This window comes from Melozone crissalis, unplaced genomic scaffold (assembly GCF_028551555.1).
Source record: "Melozone crissalis strain CALT ecotype California unplaced genomic scaffold, PUWL_Pcris_2 ptg000108l_1, whole genome shotgun sequence".
In the NCBI taxonomy this organism is placed as follows: domain Eukaryota; kingdom Metazoa; phylum Chordata; class Aves; order Passeriformes; family Passerellidae; genus Melozone; species Melozone crissalis.
The window spans coordinates 911,651-927,297 of NW_026535885.1; the positions used below are offsets into that span (position 1 = coordinate 911,651).

General features: G+C 51.7%; 1 protein-coding gene across 1 annotated transcript; it reads right to left on the reverse strand.

The window, feature by feature from the left end:
* Positions 1-258: 258 nt before the first annotated feature.
* LDLRAP1 (low density lipoprotein receptor adaptor protein 1) lies at positions 259-9,736 on the reverse strand. The gene is made up of 9 exons (XM_054292358.1): positions 9,652-9,736; positions 8,130-8,272; positions 6,189-6,301; positions 4,885-4,999; positions 2,700-2,772; positions 2,534-2,617; positions 2,019-2,149; positions 1,446-1,480; positions 259-541 (listed from the first exon to the last, which is right to left on the reverse strand). Exons 1-9 carry the CDS (start codon positions 9,734-9,736, stop codon positions 403-405), a joined length of 918 nt encoding a protein of 305 aa, XP_054148333.1. The 3' UTR covers positions 259-402.
* Between the last annotated feature and the right edge of the window lie 5,911 nt (positions 9,737-15,647).

The following is a 15,647-nucleotide window of genomic DNA, read 5'->3' on the forward strand; positions in this document are numbered from 1 at the left end:
ACTGGTGACACCCAGAGCTGTGCCAGGCTGGGTGCATTGGTGACACCCAGAGCTGTGTCTGCATCCTGGCTGGATTGGTGACACCCAGAGCTGTGTCTGCATCCTGGCTGGATTGGTGACACCCAGAGCTGTGCTGTCCCAGCCTTGGTGACACCCAGAGCTGCGTCTGCACCCACAGAGGGTTGTGGTGGTGCCTGCAGGAGGAACAGCCCCTGCAGATGCTCCCCACACCTCTTGTAAACCGCGAGTAAATCTGTCCAAGAGCGTCCTGTGGTTTGGGTAAGAGCAAGGTACAAAATCCCACGCTGGGTTTCTGAAGCTTTGGTCTGAGCTGGGCTGTGGCACCCGGCAGCGTGGGGGCCCTGGAGGGTCCCAGAGGGGCTCAGGGAGGGTTTGGGGCCCTCAGAACATGAAGAGATCGTCCTGCTCAGCCGGGCTGGGCTCCAGCTGGCCCCAGTGCAGGGGGGACAGAGCCTCTGCAGCCTCCTGCGCCGACAGCCCCGTGTCCAGCTCCTGCGGATTGGTCCTGGACTGCGCCAGCCTGGGGCACAGGGATGGGAAACAGAGAAACAGTGAGGGAAATAAATACAGAGTAATGCAGAGAGGGAAATAAATACAGAGAAACAGTGAGGGAAATAAATATAGAGTAATGCAGAGAGGGAAATAAATACAGAGAAACAGTGAGGGAAATAAATACAGAGAAACAGTGAGGGAAATAAATACAGAGTGATGCACAGGGTAAAATAAATACAGAGAAATGCACAGAGTGAAATAAACACAGAGAAATGCACAGAGTGAAATAAATACAGAGCGATGCACAGAGTGAAATAAATACAGAGCGATGCACAGAGTGAAATAAATACAGTTATACAGAGAGCAATGTACAGAGTAAAACAAACACAGAGTAATGCAGTGAGTAAAATAAATGCAGAGTAATACAGAGAGAAATGCACAGAGTGAAATAAATACAAAGTAATGCACAGGGTGAAATAAACACAGAGTAATGCAGAGTAAACACAGAGTAATGCACAAAGTAAACACAGAGTAATGCACAAAGTAAAATAAACATAGAGTAATGCACAGAGTATAATAAAATATAGAGTAAAGCAAGAGTAAAATGAACACAGAGTAATGCACAGAGTAAAATAAACACAGAATAATGCCAGGGTAAAATAAATATAGAGTAATGCACAGAGTAAAACAGAGTAATACAGAGAGTAATGCACAGTAATACACAGAGTAATGCATGGAGTAAAATAAACACAGAGTAATTATTTTACTTATTATTAACACACAGCCATTATTAACAAACTGCCATTATTAAGAGCCATTATTAAGAGCCATTATTAACAGCCAGGGCTCTGGGGCTGCTCCCCTGCTGAACTCCAGGGAAGGATGAGACTTTGAGAATTACCTCGAGGGAGGGCTGAGGGTTTCAGAATTACCTTGAGAACGCCTCGTCCAGACCATCATCCATCTCCTTTGTGGAGAGATCAAAAAGAGAGACAAGTAGTTGCTAAGAGAGCCGCACAGAAGTGCATTTAGAGACCTGGCTCTGCACTCACACAAAGAAATATCTCTGTCTGCTGGGTTCTGAGTGCCTCAGCCACCTCCCCTGCAATCTGCAGGGAAAGGGGAACCCGGGGGCTTGGCCCTTCCTGCACCCCAAAGGGGCTGAGCCTGTCCCAGACCCATCCAGGAGGGCAGAACAGGGATCAAATCACCCCCAAATTATACCCAAAGGGGCTGATCCTGCCCCAGACCCATCCAGGAGGGCAGCAGGGATGGAAATCACCCCCAAATCAGCCCCAGAGGGTCAGATCCTGCCCCAGCTCCACCCAGGAGAGCAGCACATGTTCTTTATTTCAGCACAGGGATGGAATTCCCTCCCTGGCCTTCCCAGCCCTGCTGCCAGGAGGGAGCTGACCCTGAGCTGTGATCCCTCCCTGAGCAGCCCAGGCCCCCCAGAGCTCCCAGTTTGCCCCAGTTTGGCCCAGTTCCCCCCGGCTGTCCCTTACCCACTCCAGGTTGTTGTTGACAGAGGCATTGCTGGGCCCAAAGCTGCTGTTGTCCAGGGCTGGGGGCTCAGGGCTGCTGCCCAGGGGGGCCCTGCCCGGCTCCTCCAGGTCCAGCAGCTTCCCCAGGGCTGCTGTGAGGGCAGAGAAACGGAGAAACACAGAAACAGCCAAACCTCCCTGCTGGAATCACCTCCCTGCAGCCAACCCCTGCAGGATGGACCCAGATCTGAGCCCTGAGGACACTCAGGTGTCACAGACACATTTTATGGAAAATCCTTTCCTTGGGATCCTTCCTCCTGAGAAGCTGAGAGGCCTCAGGAATAAAATGCAAACATTGGTTATCTGCTGCTGTGGGATGCAACAGGTGCATCTGGGATTGGGCTCGTGTGGTTGTTTCTAATTAATGGCCAATCACAGTCAGCTGGCTTGGACAGAGAGTCCGAGCCACAAACCTTGGTTATGATTCCTGCTCAGGGACAATTCCCCATCCCAGCTCTGCCCTGTGCCTCACTCACCTGTGCCAGGGTGGGCAGGAGCTGCTGAGCTGGGGCTGCTCGTCCCTTCTGCTGCCAGGATGGACCTTTCCCTCTTCTCCCTCTCTGCACAACAGGAGAGGCCATGAACCACTGCCTGCAGGGAGCAGGGACAGCAGGGACAGCAGGGACACAAACTCCAACTCACCTTCCTTTGCTGCCTGCCAGAACTCAAAGGCCAGCCTGAAAGCCTGGGCCACGGTCAGGGTGACAGCCTGGGCCTGGGGACACACAGCAGGACAGGCTCAGAGCTCTGAGATCAATCACTGAGATCCATGACATCCCTGAGATCAATCACTGGCATCACTGAGATCAATTAATGAAACCTCTGAAATCACTGAGATCAATCACTGACACCACTGAGATCAATCAATGACATCACTGAGATCAATCACTGAAACCTCTGAAATCACTGAAATAACTGAGATCAATCACTGAAATCGCTGAAATTACTGAGATCACTGAAACCACTGAGATCCCTGAGATCAATCACTGAAACCAATAAATTACTGAGATCGCTGAAATTACTGAGATCAACCACTGAGACCTCTGAGATCAGTGAGATTACTGAGATAAATGACTGAAATAATTGACATCTATCACTGAAACCTCTGAAATCAATGAAATCAATCCCTGACATCACCGAAACCACTGAGATCAATCACTAAAGAGCTCTGAAACCAACCACTGAAATTATTGAAAGCACTAGCAGCCCCCAGGGACATGGGGGGGACACAAACAGGGCACAGCACCCCCAAAGGCAAACAGGGGGACAAGGGGACCCCAAAACCAGCAGTGCCAGTCAAGGCTGGCACCAGGAGGGCTCACTGGGATATCCGAGCTCTTCACATCCCTGATGGGAGTGCAAATGCTTTATGGCAAAAAAAAAAAACCCCTTAAATATGGTAATTAAGTCTGAAACTCCTCACAGCTGTTTACAATTTAAGCTGTCACATCTGAATCAAGTTTAATAGGCCCAGCCACTGTTGAGAATTACCCAGGAACTAAAAATATGGGCTAATTACATGGCTGTGCCTGGGAGCTGTGGTGCACCCAGAGCCCCTGCCCTGGCTCCAGGCTGGGAGCAGGGATCACCTCAGCAGCAGGATCTTCCACACTTCACAAAGCAGGAAAAAGGAAATTATCCCCAGTTTTTGTGCCACAAAAGGCTTCGGAGAACTTTATTTGCAGGGGGATGCACCGAGCTGATGCAGCACTGAGATAATTCCTTTAGCAGCAGGAAGATTTAAATTTTAATTTGCAGAGTCAGGCTTATCTTGGCCGTGCCAGGGTGGGAGCACAGGAGAGACAACTTGTGGCTCCCATTATGGTCCCCAGGGGGAAAAATGGAGCTGGGAGAGGCAGGGAATGTGAACAGAGCTCCAGGATGCTGCTGGGGACCAGGTTCAGCAGGTCCCTTCCCCTCCTGGAGCACTGAAACAGCAGGGAAAGGTCCAGGAGGGCTCAGAGCAGAGAGCTGGATTTGGGAAAGAGTCTGGGATGGGCTCTGAGCCCACCTCAATTCCTTCCACAGCCAAATCTGTGCTCTGAGCCCACCCAGACCCTGCCAGAGCCAAATCTGTGCTCTGAGCCCACCCAGACCCTGCCAGAGCCAAATCTGTGCTCTGAGCCCCCTCCCCAGCCCAGGGCAGCCTCTCCTGATGTCACACACATCTTTCATGGAAAATCCTTTCCTTGGGATTTTTATCTCCTGAGAAGCTGGGAGGCCTCAGGAACAAAACGCAAACAATGGTTATCTGCTGCTGTGGAATGCAACAGGTGCATCTGGGATTGGTCTCATGGGGTTGTTTCTGATTAATGGCCAATCACAGCTGGCTCAGACTGTCTCGGTCAGTCACAAGCTGATGTTATCTGTAACACAAATGATGTTATCATTCTTTCTTTTTCTATTCTTAGCCAGCCTTCTGATGAAATCCTTTCTTCTATTCTTTTAGTATAATTTTAATGTATTATATATAATAAAATAATAAATCAATTGATAAATAAAACATGGAGTCAGATCCTCGTCTCTCCCCTCATCCTCGGACCCCAGTGAGCACGGTCACACCCCGAGGGCAGCACACGGCCCCAGCTGCACAGATGTCACCAAAACCACGCAGGGATGTCCCAGGGCAGGGCAGGGAGCCCCAGCAGGGTCCCCTGGGCTCCTCCTGCCCCAGTCCCTGCCCAAAGCTCTCGGGGAGGTTTCCCTGGGGCAGGGATTGCTGCAGGCTCAGCTCCCCACAGCCCCAGAGGCACAACCCCAGCTGGGATGAGGGGCTGGGCGGTGCTGGGCCTTCCTCCCAGCCCTCCTCCTCCTCCTCCTCACTGACCATTTTCCTCTTGGGGCACAGGAAGGCGTGGCACTCGAGGCTCTCGCTGTGCTGGCTCTGCGCGATGTAGGCGAACACTTTGTCGTGGGCCCTGTCTGCGGTGCAGTAGGAGATCCTGGAACACAGAACAGCCCGGGGTGGGCTCTGGGGTGGGCACCGTGCCCCAGGGCTGCCACAGGGGCTGCCCAGGGTGGGATGGGCAGGGGGAGATGGCAGGGGGGTGAGTAAGATCCATGGGTACCACAGGGAGAGGAGAGAGAAGAGAAAAAGAGAAAAGAAGAGAGGAAAAAAAACCAAAAGAGTGAAAAAAAGAGAAGAGAGAAAAGAAGAGAGAAAAAAAAGAGAAGAGAGAAAAAAGATAAAAGAAAAAAAGAAGAGAAAAGAGCAAAGAAAAAAGAAAAGAGAAAAGAAGTGAGAGAAAAGAAGGAAGAGAAAGGAAAAAGAGAAGAAAGAAGAGAAAAAAGAGAAGAGGAAAAAAGAGAAAGGAGAAAAGAGAAAAAGAGAAAAGAAAAGAGAAGAGAAAAGAAAAGAAAAAAGAAGAGAAAAGAGAAAAGGTGAGAGAAAAGAAGAGAAAAGAAAAGAGAAGAGAAAAGAAAAGAAAAAAGAAGAGAAAAGAGAAAAGGTGAGAGAAAAGAAGAGAAAAGAAAAAGAGAAGAGAGAAGAGGAAAAAAGAGAAGAGAGAAAAGAGAAAAGAAAAGAGAAAAGGAAAAAGAAGAGAAAAGAAGAGAAAAAGAGAAGAAAGAAGAGAAAAGAAAAGAGAAGAGAAAAGGAAAAAGAAGAGAAAAGAAGAGAAAAAGAGAAGAAAGAAGAGAAAAGAAAAGAGAAAAGGAAAAAGAAGAGAAAAGAAGAGAAAAAGAAAAGAGAGAAGAGAAAAAAGAGAAGAAAAGAGGAAAAAAGAGAAGAGAGAAAAGAAAAAGAGAAGAGAAGAGAAAAAGAGAAAAGAAAAAGAAAAAAAAATGAGAAAAGAAGAGAAAAGAGAAAAGAAGATAAGAGAGAAAAGAAGAGAGAAAAGAAGAGGAAATGTCTTTTCCACCCTGTGGGACAGGGCAGGCTGGAGCAGGGGAAGCTCCCAGCAGAGCAGCAGCTCACAGCGCCCTGCTCAGAAGGTTTCCCTGGAGGGTGAGGAAGGAGAAAGGAGCTGTGCTCAGCCTGGGATCTCACCCTGAGGCTCAGGGCAGGGGCAGGAGGCGATGCAGGGGTGCCCAGGCTGGGCTGGGCCCCAGGTTTGGGGTGTGCAGATGCTCGGGATGCTCCCCGAGCTCAGGGGACGTGGGAGGGAGGCCCAGCACAGCCCCAGCACCCACCTGTAGATGGAGATGTTCTCGATGAGCTCGCTGCTCCTGCTGTCCCTGAGCACGATCCCCCGCGGCGACACCTTCAGCGTCACCTTCTGCAGCTTCTTCCCACTTGCCTTGGCCTTGGGCAGGGAGAGAGGGAAGGAAAAACCCTGGGTTTGACCACTGGCACCTCCAGGGGTGTGGGAGCAGCTGGGGATGCGCTCAGCAGGGCTGGCTCTGCTGCCAGGAGGGCTGGGAATGGGCTGGGAATGGGCTGGAGAAGGGCTGGGAATCAGGGGAATGAACTGAAGGAGGGCTGGGGATTGGGGGAATGAACTGGAGAAGGGCTGGGAATTGGGAAATGGCTGGGAATGTTCTGGAGAAGGGCTGGGAATTGGGGGAATGAACTGAAGGAGGGCTGGGGATCGGGGGAATGAACTGGAGAAGGGCTGGGAATTGGGAAATGGCTGGGAATGTTCTGGAGAAGGGCTGGGAATCAGGGGAATGAACTGAAGGAGGGCTGGGGATCAGGGGATGGCTGGGAATGGGCTGGGAATCGGGAATGGCTGGGAATGTTCTGGAGAAGGGCTGGGGATCGGGGATGGCTGGGAATGGGCTGCAGGAGGGCTGGGAATTGGGGAATGGCTGGGAATGGGCTGGGAATGAACTGGAGGAGGGCTGGGAATTGGGGGATGGCTGGGAATGGGCTGGGAATGGGCTGGAGAAGGGCTGGGAATTGGGGGATGGCTGGGAATGGGCTGGGAATGAACTGGAGGAGGGCTGGGAATTGGGGGATGGCTGGGAATGAACTGGAGGAGGGCTGGGAATTGGGGGATCCAGGACTTCCACCCCTCTGAGGCCCCAGTGGGACAGAGCTGTGCTGGCTGCTCCTGTCCTGCTCCTGTCCCTCTGTGCCCTCCAAATCCTGGAAGGGAAGCCCAGAGCAGCCCTGGCCACGCTCCAAACCCTGTCCCTGCCCTGACCCAGCCCGGGGCAGGCTGACGCAGCAGGTCAGAGCCTCCTCACACAGCCCAGCTTATCACAGCAGCTCAGCTCCAGCCTGGCCCAGAGAGCCCCAGCGCACAGCCTGGGCTGGAACCAGGGGCTGCCAGAGCCTGGAACTGTCTGCAGGGCCACCCACAGCCCTGGAGGGGCTGCAACCCCAGTCCTACTGGAGTGGCAATCCCAATTCCCCTGGAGCTGCAATCCCAATTCCCTTGGAGATGGAATCCCAATTTCTCTGGAAATGCAATCCCAACCCCGTGGAGCTGTAACCCCAATTGCCTTGGAGATGGAATCCCAATTTCCCTAGAGATGCAACCCCAACCCCATGGAGCTGCAATCCTGACCCTTCCTAGAGCTGCAATCCCAATTTCTCTGGAGGTGAAATCCCAACTTCCCCATGGAACTGCAAATCCCAATCCTCCTGGAGCTTCGATCCCAATTTCCAGGCAGTTGCAAATCCCAATCCCCTGGAGCTGCAAATCCCAATCCCCTGGAGCTGCAATCCCAAGTTCCCCATGAGCTGTAATCCCAATTTCCCTCCGCAGGAACCCAAAAGTTCTGTGGGATCCCAAATCTCCAATTTCCCCTGGAGATGGAATCCTGACCCCATGGAGCTGCAATCCCAATTTCCCTGGAGCTGTAACCCCAATCCCCTGGAGCTGCAATCCCAATCCTCCTGGAACTGCAGTCCTGACCCTTCCTAGAGCTGCAATCCCAATTTCCCTGGAGGTGAAATCCCAACTTCCCCATGAGCTGCAATCCTGGCCCCATGGACCTGCAAATCCCCTTCCCAATCCCCTGGAGATGCAATCCCAATTTCCCTGGAGCTGAAATCCTCACCCCATGAGCAGCAAATCCCAACCCTACGGAGCTGCAACCCCAACTTCCCCCCACTGAAACTCCACCCCATGGGACCCTCCCAAGGGCCATCAGGGCCACCTGGGGACACCTGGGGACACTCACGGTGGCCACGATCCTTTTGACAGCGGCTGCAGAGAGCTCCTCTCCCTTGGGCTGCTCCACCAGGGTCATGCCCAGGTACTTGAGGCTGAAGAGCATCCCCTCCAGCAGCGTCTCCCTCGTGTCTGTCCAGTTCTCAGGCAGCTCTGGGGACACACGGAACGTTCTGGAGTCACCAACGCACAGCAGCAGCACTGAGGGGTTCACCTGGGAGCCTCCCCTGCAGCTCTCCAAGGCAGCACAACAAACCCCGGAACGTTCTCCACGAGTCACACCAAACCCCAAAACGTTTACCATGAATCAAAACAAACCCCAGAACGTTTTCCACGAGCCACAACAAACCCAAAAACGTTTTGCACACCAAACCCTTCAGGAGCCCCCAGTTCACCTGGGAGCCACCCCGTGCCCTGACCCTGCAAAGCCTCACCTACACAAGGAGGATAAAATGGGATTTGCTGCTAATCCCGGGCAGCAGCTGGGAGCCAGGTGAGGGGAATGATCCCCCCAGCCCTGAGGAGCCCCCCAGGAGCAGAGGGTCCCTCCGTGAGGAGCACAGGGCTCTGCTCTCCCCTTGGAACCCACCACAGAACTGTTCCCTGAAGAGCTGGGGGGGAAAGGAGGGTTCCAAATACAGGGACAGGTGTGGGGCCGAGGTGAGAATCAGGTGGGGGTTCCTAAACCTGAAATTCCACCCAGGAGCCACCTGGGATGGGCAGCTCGGGGGCTTTGCCGCCCCCCAGGTGTCACACAGCCCCTCAGGTGTGTCACACAACCCCAGAAGTGTCACACATCCCCCTCAGGTGTGTCACACAGGTGTCCCCAGGCCAGCCCGTTCGTGTCCCCCCGCTGCCCATCCCCTGTCCCGGTGTGACCCGGGTCGGGTCGGTCCCACCGGATCAGGGACAGCCGCGGGTTCGGTGTCACCGGGGGGGTTCGGGTGGCTCCCCCCGGGCCCGGTGCCCCCCCCGGCAGGGCTCGGTGGCCGCTCGCCACGGGGGCATCGATCTGTGAGCGGGACGAGGTCACAGCGTGCCCGCGGGGCTCCGGCCCTTGGCCCGGGCTGGGGGACACGGGGGGACAGGGGGATACAGGGGGGAACACGGGGACAGGGGGATACGGAGAGAAGGGGACAGGGGAAGGAGCGCAAGGAGCGCAGCGGGGCGGAGCGAACAGCGCGGCAAAAAGTGGGGCTGAAAGTGAGAAAAGAGCGGCGAGAGAGCGAAAGCGAAGGGAGAGAGAGAGCAGAGGGCCGGGGGAAGAGAGGGAGCAGGGGACAGAGGGGCCGGGACAGAGCGGAGCGAGGGGAAGGGACAGGGACCGGAGCGGCGGAGCGGGGCCGGGAGCGGAGTGCGGGGTGCGGGAAAGCGAGAGGGACCCGGGGCAGGGAGCGGGGTGCGGGATAAGGGGCCCGGGGCACAATGCGGGGTCCGGGATGGGAGCGGGGCCCGGCCGGGGCGCGGGGCAGGGATCCGGAGCTCAGGGCAGGGAGTGGGACCCGGGGCAGGGAAAGGGTCTCGGCTCTCACTCTTGTGCCGCCCGCCGGCCCAGGACGGTTTGTGCACGCTGGGGCTCCTCAGCAGGGCCCGGCCCGCGGACTTGAGCGCGTCCATCCCGGCCCGGCCCGGCCCGGCCCCGCCGCAAACTTTTCCTGCGGCGCCAGCGCTGACCGCGTCCGGGGGCGGGGCCATCCAAATGAGCGCTGACGTCAGCGCGCCACGCCCTGTGCCACGCCCACCCCCGCCCCGGGGCCCGGAGCGCGGCGGGGTCCCAAAAACCGCGCGGGGTCGCTGAAGCTGTGCGGGGTCCGCAAAGTTGTGCAGGGTTCCTAAAGCTGTACAGCGTTCCTAAAGTTGTGCAGGGTCACTAAAGTTGTGTAAGGTTCCCAAAAACTCCGCGAGGACCCAAAAGTTCTGCGGGGTTCCAAAAACTCTGCAGGGTTCCTAAAGCTCCGCATGGACCCAAAGCTCCTCGGGGTCCCTAAAGCCATGCAGGGTCCCAAAAACTATGCGGGGTCCCTAAAGTCGTGCAGAGTCCCTGAAGTTGTGCAGGGTCCCAAAAACTCCACAGGGACCTAAAAGTTCTGTGGGATCCCAAAAGTTCTGCGGGCTCCCAAAAACCCAAAAACTGTGCAGGGTCCCTAAAATTGTGTAGGGTCCCCAAAATTCCATGGAGTCTCCAAAGCTCCTCGGGGGACCTAAAAGCTGAGCAGGGTCCCCAAAACTGTGTGGGGACCCAAAAGTTCCACAGGGTCCCTAAAGCTCCTCGGGGTCCCCAAAGCTCTTCGTGAACCCTGGGTCCGACAACACTGTGGGGACATCACGACCCAGCCACACCCAGGGCCTGGGGGTGCCCCCCAAAATCAGGATTTGCTTCTCCCCACGGATCCTGCCCCAAATCCCTTCTCCCTACACCTGTGGGGTGCAGCTCTGCAGGGATCCCCCCCTTCCCCACTCAAATTCAGGGCAATGACCCCCCTCTGCTCTCTCCATGCCCAGGTGACCCCAAAAAAAGCTGAGTTTGCCCCAGGAGGGGTTTGGTGGCCCGGGCTGGGGTGGGATATTGGGGTATCCTGTCTGGGCAGTCACCCTGGTGTCACCACCTGCTCTGAATGGAGAATAAATCCCTCACAGGCTTTCAGAAATTAAAGGATAAAAAAGAGGAGGTGAAACCCCAAAGGAAACGGGAGCAGTTCGGGAAACAGGAACAGTTTGGGAAATAATAGAAGCAGTTTGGGAAAGGAAATAAAAGCAGTTTGGGAAAGGGAGCTCAGCCCTGAGGGAGGCTCGTTCCTCCTGCAGCTCCTCCCAAAGCTTCAGGCGGGCACAGATGTGCAAACTCCCCTGGCACACCCCAAGGATGCAGCTGAGTTGGCTGGAACAGTTCTGTGCTGGCTGGAATTCCTTCTCCCAGGCTCAGAAGAGAGGGACCAGGAGTTCACTCGCTCATTTGGGTTAATTCTGCTCTTTATCACGAGGAATTCAGGCCTGTGGTAAACTGGATTAGTTTTACTGACAGCGCCGGAGCTCCCAGACTGACACCAGCACATCTCGTTACATAACGCAGCGAAGATAAAAATACAGCAGGGTGAAACATCAGCTGGGAGAGGAAATAACTGGAGCACCCCCGCCTTTAATGCACGCTGGAAAATGGGGGTGAAACCCCCGTGCTGGGGCGCTCAGGGCACGTCCTGCCACAGGAGCACTGCGCTCCTGTCCGAGCTCTGCACAAATCTGATTTATTTGTCACAGCCAGGGCAGTGCTGGAGCAGGGCAGGAGCACCAGCACGCAGGGAAACGTTAAATATTAAAATATTAAAATAAAGAGCTGAGTTTTCATGGGGAGAGCCTGCAAACCCATCTCCTGGTTTTTGTGATTTCCTTAGGGAAAGGTTTCACCTCCGCTTTCCCCATCCCTGCTGTGCCATCCTGTGCTGCTGGGGCAGCCCTGGGCAGCTTTCCCTGCCAGGCTGGGGCACAGGGGATTTATCAGGGTGCCAGGGGAGTTTCCCTTACCCCTGTGAGAGCCATGAACTGTCCCTGAGGTGCCACCACCCCTTGATGCCACCCATCAGTGCTGCCCTGCAGGGCTCCTGCCCTTGTGATGGCATTTCCCTCCCTCCAAGCTGATTTTTTCTCCTTTTCCCATTCTTGCCCTGCATCCCCAGGGCAGATTTTGCTGCTGCTGGTGTCACTCCCAGCCAGGCTGTGCCAGAACACGGAATTTGAGGTGCAGGCAGAGCAAAAGCAGCTGTAAAACAGCAGATGGGCAGTGCCCGGGCTGCTCTGCCCGGGCAGATTTGGGAGCTAATAATAATTGTAAACATCTCAGTGCAACCTGGTTAATCCTGATCATCCCCTTAGCCCAGCATGGGATTTGTGGGGGTTTTGTGGGCTGGGACAGCCCCGAGTGTGGGGGTGTTTGAGGGTCCCAGGACGAGGGGAGGGATTTTTGACTCCATGTCTCAGAAGCCTGATTCATTATTTTATGATATATATTATATTAAAAGAAAATGATATATTAACTATAAACTATACTAAAAGAATAGAAGAAAGGATTTCATCAGAAGGCTTGAAAAGGAACAGAAAGACATGGAATGATAATAAAATCTTGTGACTGACCAGACCCCGAGCCAGCTGACTGTGATTGGCCATTAATTAGAAACAACCCCATGAGACCAATCCCAGATGCACCTGTTGCATTCCACAGCAGCAGATAACCAATGTTTGCATTTTGTTCCTGAGGCCTCTCAGCTTCTCAGGAGGAAAAACCCTAAGGAAAGGATTTTCCATAAAAGGTGTCTGCAACACCTGAGTGTCCCCAGAACAGCTGGGATCCCTGCAGTGCCAGCAATGCCAGCCAGGTGAAAATAAAGAAAATAAAGGAAATAAAGGAAATAAAGAAAATAAAGGAAATAAAGGTTCCACTCTGAGCCCAGGTCCCATTTCAGCCCTGGATGTGCCTCCAGCCTGGGCACAGCAGCCCTGCAGTTTCACAGCTCCCAGTGATGTTTGCAGCTCACAAATCTCAAATCTCCATTGAAACACGAGGTTTGGGGATTTTTGTGGCTGGAAATATGAAGAGCACGAGTTCAAAAATGCACACAGAGAGCAGAGAAATGGGACTCTCTTATTGTGGGTTTGGTTGGTTTTTTTTGTTTTTTTGTTTTTTTTTTTTGTAATCTCTGGATCTGGGGGAGGAGCTGACTCTGGGGTTTGGAGCTTTTAGTAGAAAAACTGGAATCTGGTCCTGTGGTGGAATCTGCTCCTGCTGGCCTGGGGATGGAGGGACACAGGGACAGGGGGACAGAGGGACACAGGGACACAGGGACACGGGGACAGAGGGACACAGGGACAGAGGGACACAGGGACACGGGGACAGGGGGACACAGGGCTGGGCTCCTCAGCAGCTGCTGGGCAGGAGGGGTGCAGCGGGAAAGGGTAAAACCCACAAAAATTCCCAGCTACAAGGGGTAAGAAACACAAAAATTCTCCAGGTGGGAGGGGTAAAAACCAAACCCAAAATTGCCCAGGTGGCCCAGCCTGTCCCAGAGCCCCGTCCAGGCCAGAAAATTCCAGGTCTTTTTCCCATTTTTTCCCGTTCTTTGCTCTCCCCACGTGGCCCGGCGGAGCGGGGGCAGCACCAGGGCAGGGCCCCCGTGCAGGGGAGGATTTTTATTAATTATTTGTTAATTGTGATGGAGCAGCTCCCAGGAACAAAGGCAGGTTGCCATGGCAGCAGGGTGGGAGAGATCCCAACAATTCCCGTTGTTACCTTTGCAATAAAGGATGGAAAAACACCCAGGGAGGGACAACCCCCAAATTCGTGCCTGGAGGGGACACGGGGATGCAGGAGAGGCCAAACTGGGATTGGGATTTGGGATTTGGGGATGGGATTGGGAATGGGGACTGGGATGGGAAAATGAGGAGCCCGGCCCTGTGTCCCCCTGTCCCCCTGTCCCTCTGTCCCCAGGCCACCAGCAGCAGACTCCAGTTTTTCCATTAAAATCTCCAAACCCCAGAGTCAGCTCCTCCCCCGGATCCAGGGATTAAAAAACCAAAAACAATAAAAAAGTCCCATTTCTGTGCTGCCTGTGTGCATTTTTGAACTCGTGCTCTTCGCATTTCCAACCACAAAAATCCCCAAACCTCGTGTTTCAATGGAGATTTGCTGAGAGCCCCAGGAACCCAGAAATAATTAAAATTCCCCAATATCGGTGGGGCTAGTGCAGAGAATCCAAAAAATAATTAAATAAAATAATTAAAATAATATAATAATAAAAATAACAATAAAATAAAATAAACTCCCCAATATCAGAGGGGGCTGGTGCTGAGAATCCAAAAAAATTAAACAAAATAATTACAATAATACAGTAAAAAAATAATAATAGTAATAGTAATAATAATAATAATAATAATAATAGTAGTAGTAGTAGTAGTAGTAGTAAACAACCCAAATATCAGGGGGCTGGTGCTGAGAATCCAAAAATAATTAAAATAAAATAATTAAAATAATATAATAATAAAAAATAAGAAAATAATAATATAATAAAATAAATAAAACCCCCAATATCAAGGGGGCTGGTGCTGAGAATCTGAAAATAATGGAGTCACGTTCAGATGTCAAATTTAGGGAAAAAAGGGATTTTCCAGGCTGGGAAAGCTCCGGGTTTGTTCTCAGGCTCACCCAGGGCTCCTGGGCCCTCTCGTGGCTGCTGCGGACAGGACACGAAGGAATTTCCTTCCATTTTCTACCAAACACCCAGATCGTGCTCTTGGAATGGGATTTTGGGGTTTGGAGTGCAGAAAATGCATCTGTTGCACACAAATGTCCTCAAAATAAAATGTTTGGAGCAGCTCCTGGGCATGGGAGTGGCAGGATATTATCATATCAAATAATGGTGATGATAAATAATAATGATATTAAATAATAATTTTTTTAAAAAATACAACAAAATAAAATTAAAATAAAGATAAAATAAAATAATTAAAATAAATAAAAATAGAATAAATAAAATAAATTACACTAAATTAAATTAAGATAAATTAAAATAAATAAAAATAAAATAAAAATAAAAATAAAAATAAAAATAAAAATAAAATAAAATAGAAATAAAAATAAAATAAAAATAAATGAAAATTAAAAATAAAAATAAAATAAAATAAATAAAATAAAAGAATTCCTCAGGGAAGCCCTGGCAGTGCCCCCAGCAGGATCCTGGCACAGAGAACATTGGAATTTCCTGGAATTTGGACATTCACCCCAAATCCAACTGCAGGATTCCCAAAAAAAAAGGATTTTACAATACAGAGAATTGGGCAGAAACAGAAACCAGGGAGAAGCTGCTCCTCCTGTGTGTCTGAAAAAGGACAAAGGCCAAACTTCTGCAATTCTCATAAATTTAAATTTACCTGTTTTCAGAGCCCCCAGACAGGGGAAGTTGCTGATTTGATCCAGGAACCCAAATCCAGCTGCTCCTCCTTTGCTTCACTGCTGCAAAAGCAAAACCTTACCTGGAATAACAAACCAAACTCATCCCTTGTGCTTCCACATCAGGGCAGTTAAAAAGGGGGGAAAAAAAAATTAAAAATATTTCTTTTTATCTGCAAGAAAATGTTTATTCTTTGTAAACCCCACAGGAAAAAAACAAATGCAGTCAAGATCAAGTGGTGAACAAAAAGGGAGCCCAAGGGGGGACCTGGACACAAAAATCAGGGATAAATTCCACGTTGTGCCAGGATGGAAAAGCTCTGAGCAGCTCCCATGGGCACAGTGACACGGGGGGGCTCCAAACGCAGCCACAGCAAATGCACTCCTGGAATTTGGATTTTCCTACTGCCCTGAGTGCCCTACTCCTTTTTTTGTGGTTGTTGTTCCATGAGGTAATTGCCAATTAACACCATAATGTAAAAAATTAATTATTTGCTTTTCAGAACCTCCAGAGTCCATTGTTTGTAAAATCCTAAAGCTGGGCCTGGATTTCCTCTTGGCTTCCCCCTCCCAAATCCCCACCCTCCCACTGCA